The 10,000-nt window shown below is 22.3% G+C and overlaps 1 protein-coding gene across 1 annotated transcript in view; it reads right to left on the bottom strand.

Moving 5' to 3' along the window:
• The window catches only part of PGSY75_0113800 (DBL containing protein, unknown function), a gene marked incomplete at both ends in the record, with an annotated part of 9,090 nt that extends 372 nt beyond the window's left edge, over nucleotides 1-8,718 (bottom strand). The window contains 4 exons of the mRNA XM_018783679.1: nucleotides 1-1,263; nucleotides 1,372-4,035; nucleotides 4,184-5,505; nucleotides 5,595-8,718. The exon at nucleotides 1-1,263 is cut by the window's left edge and continues 372 nt beyond it. Coding sequence (XP_018643963.1) covers nucleotides 1-1,263; nucleotides 1,372-4,035; nucleotides 4,184-5,505; nucleotides 5,595-8,718 — 8,373 coding nt within the window. The remainder of the gene's footprint in view (nucleotides 1,264-1,371; nucleotides 4,036-4,183; nucleotides 5,506-5,594) is intronic.
• Nucleotides 8,719-10,000: the final 1,282 nt, after the last annotated feature.

Here is a 10,000-nt window from a genome sequence, read left to right as displayed (position 1 = left end):
ATCCCATATTTCTAAATTTAATAAAATGTTTTGTATAATTATTCTCCATACTATTTCTTTCCTTTTTAAAAATTTGTTTGCAACATTATCATAATAATTATTACTATCACCATCATCATCATCATTTTTATTATTATTATTATTATCATCTCTTTTGCTGTTTATATTTTTTTTTCTTTTTTCTGTGTGCAAATTTTCATTTTTATCACCTGACCTGTTCAGGTATTTTTCTTTTTCTTTATCTTGTTCATGTAAAATATATTTTTCTTCATTTATCCATCTTTCTTTTAATTCTTGGAACCATTTTTCTTTTCTCCATAATTCTAGCATACAATTCTTTTTCTTTATTAATTCTTTCCAGAATTTATTATATTTATTGAATATATTTAAAAAAATAACATTTTTTTTATCCTCCACTGGAAAATAATAATCCTTATTATTATACTCATTTGATTGTTCTTTTTTACTTGTTTCTTCAAGTTTTTCATTTTTTTCATCATACAATTTATCATTCCTTATATTTATCTTTTCATCATAAATATTTTTCATTAAATCATTTCTTTTTTTTAAACACTCATCAATTAATTGTTCATTACTTTTAGGAATTGTTACCTTTTTTTTCTCTTTCTTTTCATATCTTTTTTTTATTTTATTAACATTTTCTTCATTATCTTTTATGTTATATATTGAATTAATATGACAGTCCTCATCACAATTATTTATTTCATTTATTTTATTATTTTTTTTTCTTTTTTTTGTTTTTTTTCTCTTATCTCGATGACCATAGAATATAATAGCATCATTGTTCTTATTATTTATATCATCTTTTATATCGTCGATCTCTTCAATTTCTTCTACAAAAATCATAAAAAAGTTTGGTTTCTTTTTTTCCCACTCTTCCATTTTAATTTCCTCTATTACACACAAATATATTTCAATTATTGTTATAAATTTAATGAAACGATAAAATATTTCAGATATGTTTATCATATCATTATTTGTATCTTCATTTATTTTTGAACAAGTACATTCATTTGGAATATCTGACAGATTATTACAATTCTTACAATAACAATCAACACACATACATTTTTTCTTATTTATCAAATGGGGCTCATCTTTATAATTCACATATGCCTTTTTATTTTCTTCTTTTATAGGATAAAAACATATTTCTTGAGTTCTTTCTTTTTTGCTTTTAATAATAATTTGTCGTGTTGGCCTCTTTCCATATCGTTGAAATAATAATTTCAAAAGGGTACACTAAAAAATAAAATGAAATAAAAAAAAAAAATAATAAATAATGAATTAATGTATATATAAATAAATAAATAAATAAATATATATATATATATATTTTTTTTTTTTTACCTTGAATAAGTAATAGAAAAAGAAAAAATATTTTACTGCTTTCCAAAGTTTTCGAGATATTAATAAATATAGAAGATTCAAAGGATCAGGTAATCTAATCGGATATTCATTATATTTAACAACTAATAAATCTTCTCTCATATTTTTTTCTTTCTCTTTACATACACTGCAATAACAAACATTATCCTTTCTTTTATATAAGATACAATCACAAGTTAGATGATTATCTTTTCTTTTTTTATCATTACAACAAATGTCACATATACTTATCACTTCTGAAGGATCAAAAGGTTTCTCATCTTTATTACTATTATAATTAACTTCATTATATTCAAAAACATCATCATCTTTTAAATTATATTTATTATCATCTGAAGGACAACTAACATTTTCTTTTATTCTATTTTCTTCTATTTTATTATAATCAGAAAAATTGTTATATCCATCTTTTTCTAACATTTCATTATATACTTTGGGTATTATATCATATCCCATATAATTTTCATTTTCTTTTATATTACTATTATAATATTTAGGAGGAATAATGAATGTGCACTTTTTGTCATCACTTAGATGGTTTTTATTCATATTATCTTTATCGCTATAATTACTGTCATCACTTTTATCATTAGCTTTACTGTCATTGTTATCGTTACTATCATTACTGTCATAACTGTCATCACTATCATTACTGTCATCACTATCATTACTATCATCACTGTCATCACTATCATCACTATCATCACTCTCATTACTATCATCACTATCATTACTATCATCACTATCATCACTATCATCACTATCATCACTTTCATTACTATCATTACTATCATCACTATCATCACTATCATCACTTTCATCTATATAATCAATATCATTACTATTCCCTGACCATTTTTTAGTTTCCTTTTTGACATTCCTATTATTCACATCTTCCTTTCTCATTTTATCATTAGTTTTATCTTCTCTCATTGTATTTATAATATCATTAAGTGATATTATTTTTACTAAAGATGTGTTATTTTTCTTTTTATCTTTATCTACATTGTTTATAACATTCCATTCTTCTCTTATTTCTTCACACAATATTTTATAATTTCTTTTTGGATTTCTCAAACCTGGATACATATCATACTCATATTCTTCATCATAATAATAATTATTAATAGTATTATTATTATCATTATAATTATTATTATGTGTTTTATCTTCATTTATGTTATTCTTCAGTATATTATTTATGTCGTCGAAATATTGAACACCCTTTTCTATAAAATACTTGTATATATTATTTAGATAACTAGTCAGAGGATATTTATTCACGTCATCTAATATATAATTTGCATTTTTGTAGTTGTTATCATTATCTATAAAGTTATTTAAATTAATATGAGTATATTCCTCATTCAAAGAATTAAGAAAATCTTCATTTTTACGATTAAACCATTCTTCCCATAATAATTTTTGATCATATGTATTTTTACATATTGATATATTTTTATTTTTATTCTTATTCTTATTCTTTCTTTTTTTCTTCTTCTTCTTATTTTTTTTTTTCTTCTTCTTCTTCTTCTTTTTGTTCTTATCGCATATATTATCACTCAAAGTAGTGTCTACCCTTTTTGTAGTTTCCTTATGCATATCATTTTTATTATCTTCTCTCATATTAACAATATTGTTCTGATCATCTTCTTTTGTTTTATTTTCTAAAATGCATAAAATATTATTATATTCTTCGTCATCTAATTTTCTATTATAACTCTCTATAAATATAGATATTAATTCATCTGTATTCTTTTTTAATATATCATGTATATGTTCCATATGTCTTATGTTTTCTTCTTCGCTACATTTATTAGGCTTATCATAAATATAATCAGGTATATCATCTTTATTGTAATTAATATTATCACACTCATCATAATTTATATTGTCACACTCATCATAATTTGTATTGTCACACTCATCATAATTTATATTGTCACACTCATCATAATTTATATTGTCACACTCATCATAATCTATACTATCATATTCATCATACTCATCATAATCCATACTATCATATTCATCATACTCATCATATTCATCATATTCATCATATTCATCATAATACATACTATCACCCTTATTATTATTATTATCACTAATTTTATCTATATCATATTTTATATGAATATCCTCTTTATTATTATCCTTTCCTTTCATGTGTATTTCAAACCATGTTATATTCTTTGGAACCTTTCTATTTGACCCCTCTTCCCTATTATTCATATTTTTTCTCTTCTCTAAATGTATTTCAATTAATGTTTTATTTTTGGGTTTCTTTTTTAGAAACATATTCTCTAAATCCATTTCTTCATGCTCATAATCAATATCTGAATCACTGGATTCTTCTAATATTCTTTGTTCTCTTTCTGATAATATGGCAGCATAAGGGTTTTCAATACAGATATAAGATTGGCTAGTTATACCACAATGTTTCTTAGATTTTATATCATATAATTCAACAGGATCAGATCCAAAAAATTCATAACTATTTATATCTTTTTCATTTGGCATATTATAATTATTTGTAGGTATGTGTAATATATTTATCATATCGATCCTTTTTTTCTTAACATCTTTCTTTTTTCTTCCAAACAATAAGCCCAAAAAGGTATACTAAAAGAAAGGAACATATATAAATTAATATATATATATATATATATATATGTGTGTGTATGTATGTATGTATGTGTTTATGTCATAATATAAACATACTATATGCAGATTTATATTTATTCATACGTTTTATATGTTCATATCTTACCCTATATAATAATGTTACTAAAATAATTATACCACCTACGGCTGTTAAGAAGGTTGGAAAATTATAATTCTTAAAATCATTTTTTTCAACAGGTGTATCTGTAATTTCGATATGATCTTCTTCTCTTCCATCTATTGTCGGAGTATTAGGAGATACCTCTTGTGTATTTATATCCGATTCACTAATCTCTTCTTTAGCATCTTTATCTTTTGGAGGTTCTTCCTCTTCAACCGAACTTTCCTCAGATTCACTTGATACCCTCTCCTCATTTTTAGGTTCTATTAAACATTTGCATGTATTTTCATACCCTTCAGGATAACCAAATGCTTCTTTTTCAATATCTTCCATATTACAATTAGGACATTTTTTTACTAAATATTGACTAGCGCTATCACTATTAGCATCTTCGATATCATTATATTTACCATTATTTTTATCAGAATTATATTTATTAAGTTGTTGATTGTACTCATCACGTTTTTTATCTGTCCATTCTTTGTATGATCTACATGATTCTGTATATGATTCTCCATTTGTTTCATTACATGATTTTAACTCTTTAGAAATTTTAGTTTTATTCTCTTCATCCACTTTCATCTTAAATTCCTCAATTTTTTTTTTTCTTTCCTCACAAAATTTTTCAGTCCATTCAACAAAACATCTCAATGATTGAGGTATTTCATCAAAATCTTTATGAAAAAAACATAATCGTTCAGATGGAAATGTGGAATTAACTTTATCTTGAATTCCACATAACATTCCTTTCCATATTACCCTTCTATATTTTTCCCACCATTGTTTACGTGTAATTCCATCATTGTTTTTATCTCCTAAATAAAATTCATTTTTTATATTTTCACTCGCTTTTTTGGTGTGATCGTCCTCTAGCCATAGATCAGTACCTTTAATAATATCTGCTAAATCTGCATAGCTTCTTCTTATTGCCGTCATAGCTTTATTCTTATCTTCATATTGTTCCCATAATAATTCACCTTCTTTTTTGGCCACAGATACAAAAGCATCTATTAGACAATTGGATTTGTCATCTGTAAACATTTTATTGACAGCATCGAGACATATTTCTTTTCTTCTTGGAGGACAATATACACCATATTTTACATCTCCAGAATTATCATTAAAATGAGAAATGTTAGTATCAACATCTTTATTTTCACTTTTTTTTCCCGGACATTTAGATGTTTTATCAATATCATGGATCATATTACAAACACTAAACATATTTTGATCTGTAACACAATCCAGTTTATAACTATATCTTGGTTCACACTGCACACTGATTAAAGTTTTTAAATTTTCTTTACCTATACAAAATAAAAAATGAATAAATTATATATATATATATATATATGTATGTATATATATATGTATGTCTTTTTTCTAATTTTATTACTTGGTTTTACAATTATACTACTTGTATCACGCCTACGCCTCGACCTAACGTGACCCTTATGCCCACTTTCTAGCCCATGTTCCTTTTTTTTTTCATTTCCTTTTTTCTGTGGACATGCCTTACACACTTCACGATATTCATCATAACTCTGTTCAAATAATTTCCCTTCCTTAGGTATACAATCACATGTCTTACAATTTAATGACAAAAACATTTCTGGAGTAAAATTATTTATATATATATTTTTATAATTACCTTCATTTTTCATTTGCTCGAATTTTTTGGCTAGTTCATTCCATTCTTTTTTCTTTTTATCATTCCATTTATAAAAATGATTACATTTGTTCTTACAATTTTTATTACACACATTAATATTTTTATTATTATAACATTGCTTTTTCAATTCGTTCATTTTTATTAATTTTTGATTACAATATTGTTCTGTCCATTCTATATACCATCTATTAAACTGATCAATTTGGTCACTAGGAAGAGACAGATCGATATATATATCTTCTTGTTCTTTTTTTTGTTTTGTTGTTTTTTTTTCTTTGATTTCCTTTTGAATTTGATTAATCATTCCTGCCCATATAATTTTTTTATGTAAATCCCACCAAAAAACTCGATCCCTTTCCATATTATTATTTCCTTCTTCAAATATTTTTTTTATTATTGGTTCTATATATGCATCATGATTATTTTCTACAATGTCTAATCCTATAACAATATCTTTTATATCAAAAAAACTATTTTTAATATCTCTCATTGTTTTATGAATATCTCCTTCATGTTTTTCTAGCAAATTTTTAGCAACAACAACACATGTTTTTATAATAGCTTCTAATAATTGTCTTTTCAAATTTATATTCTTATTGAAATTAATTTCTTGAAAATATTTTGTGCATATGTCTTTTCTTCTCTCTGGGATATAAATATATTCAGATAAATCATATGTTTTCTTATTCATCTTATTGTCATGATGATACATGTCATTGTGATATATGCCTTGATGTTTTATTCCTTTCTTTCTCATATTATCATTAAGGTTATATTTACATATACCCATTTGATCATTATTATTTACATTTCTAGAACAATAAAATTTGTGTTTAATAATTATATCATCTGACATATCTTTAGCTTCCTTTTCTTTAAAAAGAATCAAATGTGGAAATTTTGTAGACAAATCTAAACTAAGATCATCATTATTAATATTATGTGGTAATATATTGTCACTTTTATATATTTTTGTATCACCTTGTAAAAATCCACTTATTCCTCTATCATTATTATTATTATTATTATCATTATTATTATTATCATTATTATTATAATTAGGGGTATTATCTATTCTTCTAGTTTTATGCTCCTCCGATTTAATATCAACCTTTGACTTCACACTTCCCTCATCAGATAACAAAAATTTCGGTATCTTAAAAAAATTAGAAATATCATCAGATGTGTTCATATTTAAACTATGCCAAATATTATATATTATCTGTGCATATTCATCAGAATGTATTGGTCCTGAATATTTTTCATCTTTACATGTATTTTCATAAGTGTTATATATTTGCCTAGCATCATATAAATATGATCGATATATTTCTAAATACTTTTCATATTGATCTTTATCTTCATATTTTATTTTGTTTAAAAACTCTTCCCATTTTGTTTTTTCTTTTGAAATGTTTTCTAACCATTCTTTAAAGAATCTAAAACATTGAGGATATTCATATTCATCCTTATAAAAATAGGCACATGCAAGTTTGTCAGAAGTTATAGATTTATTGAACCCATCAGAATCTTTAAAATTATCTAATAAATCAGTCACTTCAGATTCTTTTAATTCTTCCATTTTCTTTATTTTTATTCTTTCCATATATTTATCAAAATAATTTATTCCGACCAACTGACGAATATTTTTTATAATACATTGTATTTCTTTTGTCGTTTTATCTTCTACAATATCATTAGTAAAAAATATATCTATAAAATCATTTATATTTCTATATAAATCTTTACAATAATCTTTGTAGTCATCAAAATTATTAATATCTTCAATATTTTTAAATTCATTTTTTATATATATATTTTTTTTTTCGTATATCACCTTTTCGAATTCTTTCATAATATCTTCTTTTAACTTAATAATATTTTTATTTTTTTTATATTTATTATATATATCTTTTAAATATTCTAAAATATTATCTGTATTTAAATTATATCTTCTTACAGGTACTAATTTTTTATTAATAGTATGTATGTCACAAGTTGTATCTTCATTTATATTATTTTTTATTTTATCTTTTAATTTTTCTTCTATAAATTTATTTATGTCTATATTAAGATATATATGTGAAATGTTTTCTTTTTTCAATGCTTCATCTATTTGTCTATCTCTTTCTTTTATCTTTATTTTTAATTCATCTTCTAGAAAATTATTAATAATAATATCCCATTCAAATAATATATGAGAATAATTATCTTTATCGTCATAATGTTTCAGCATATACTGCAACACGCTTTTTTGTATTTCTCTCCATATATAATAATTTATGTTCTTCATTGAATTGGTATCTATTATATTATTCGGTCCTTCAATTTGTTCACTATTTTGTTCTATTTGATAATTATTTTGTTCTATTTGATAATTATTTTGTTCTATTTTTTCGATTTTTTCGATTTGTTCATTATTTTGTTTTATTTGTTCGATTTTTTCGATTTTTTCATTATTTTGTTCTATTTGTTTTATTTGTTCGATTTTTTCGATTTGTTCATTATTTTGTTTTATTTGTTTTATTTGTTCTATTTGTTCAGTACTACTTTCACTCTCTTCATTATTTCTTAATTCATTATGTGATGTATCATGTATATTACTCCTATTTACATCTGTCAAATATTTGTATAATATTAAATAACTTGGAGTATTCCATACTTCATTTTTTATCTCATATTTTAGTAGCCTTATCCATCTCCAAAAATAATCATTATCATATTGGGTTGTATCATATGATGTGTTAGCTTTTTCATCTGTTTTTTTGTTTATTTCTCTTTTTAATATATTTTTTTTAAGCATCCACCCATTTTTATTGCCCTCGAGACTTTCAATATAATTCCTCATCGTTAGTAAAAAATGCAGCAACTAAAATACATTGGTACAATATATTAAACGAGTATGCAATAAATAAATCAAGCTGTAATTATATATATATATATATATATATATATATATATATTTATGTGCATGCATGTGTGTGTATATATATTATATTCTTCTATTCATATAAGACATATATAGCTACGTTTTCTTCTACTATTATTAAATTATCTGATAAAAATGTTATGTCATACCATTCAAGATATATGAATGCCATTATATTATTATTATCAGGAGGATGTAGAAAAAAATAATAAAATAAAATAAAATAAAATAAATAATAATATATTTAATATATATATAATAAGTATTATAATGACAAGCCTATACCGTCGTATGCATATATAAATGATATGTAAAATTAAGTAGTTACATAAAAATGTATAAACATATTATATACTTTTTATATATACTTACAAATATAAAAATAAAAGGTGCACATATATATATATATATATTATAATATATTGAATCCTTATATATAAATAATGACGACCACAAAAAAAAAAAAAAAAAAAAAAAAAAAAAAGAAAAATTATAATAATACCTTATCGTATATTATAAATAATATAATTATGTATAATATTGTTATATTATATAAATAATTGATTATATTTTCATTTTTATTTTTTATTTTTTTTTTAATATAATAAATATGCATCCACATAATATCCATCCATCCATCCATATATATATATATATATATATATATTTATTTATTTATTTATTTATTTATAATTATTTTGATTTAATTTTCATGTTCTAAAACGTTAACATATATATATATATACAAATTTTTTTATGTTCGTACCTTTATATCCTTATTTATCCCTACAACCAATATTATAAATATCACATCAAAAAAAAAATATATATATATTATTCTTATTGCATTATCCATTTTAACGTAATAATAATTATATTTTATTTAATATAAATTATATAAATATTATATTATTAATATATATATGTATCCATTTTATCAACCATATTGTTTACAAATATAAATAATATCATCCTAAAAATAATATAAACCATGTATTTTGTTATCTAACCTAATATATATATATATATATATTATTAGCATGCATGTATAAATATTAAAAATATAATAATAATAATCAAATAATTGAAACATTAAAAATAATCTAATATTATAAATATATGAATTTTCAAATAAACATATACATATATGTTACATTTAAAAAATTTTTTTTTTTTTTTTTTTTTGTTGTAAATAATTTGA

The sequence above is a fragment of the Plasmodium gaboni genome, chromosome 1 (assembly GCF_001602025.1).
Source record: "Plasmodium gaboni strain SY75 chromosome 1, whole genome shotgun sequence".
In the NCBI taxonomy this organism is placed as follows: domain Eukaryota; phylum Apicomplexa; class Aconoidasida; order Haemosporida; family Plasmodiidae; genus Plasmodium; species Plasmodium gaboni.
The sequence above is the reverse complement of the archived record's forward strand: the minus strand, read 5'-3'. Positions and strand labels throughout refer to the sequence as shown.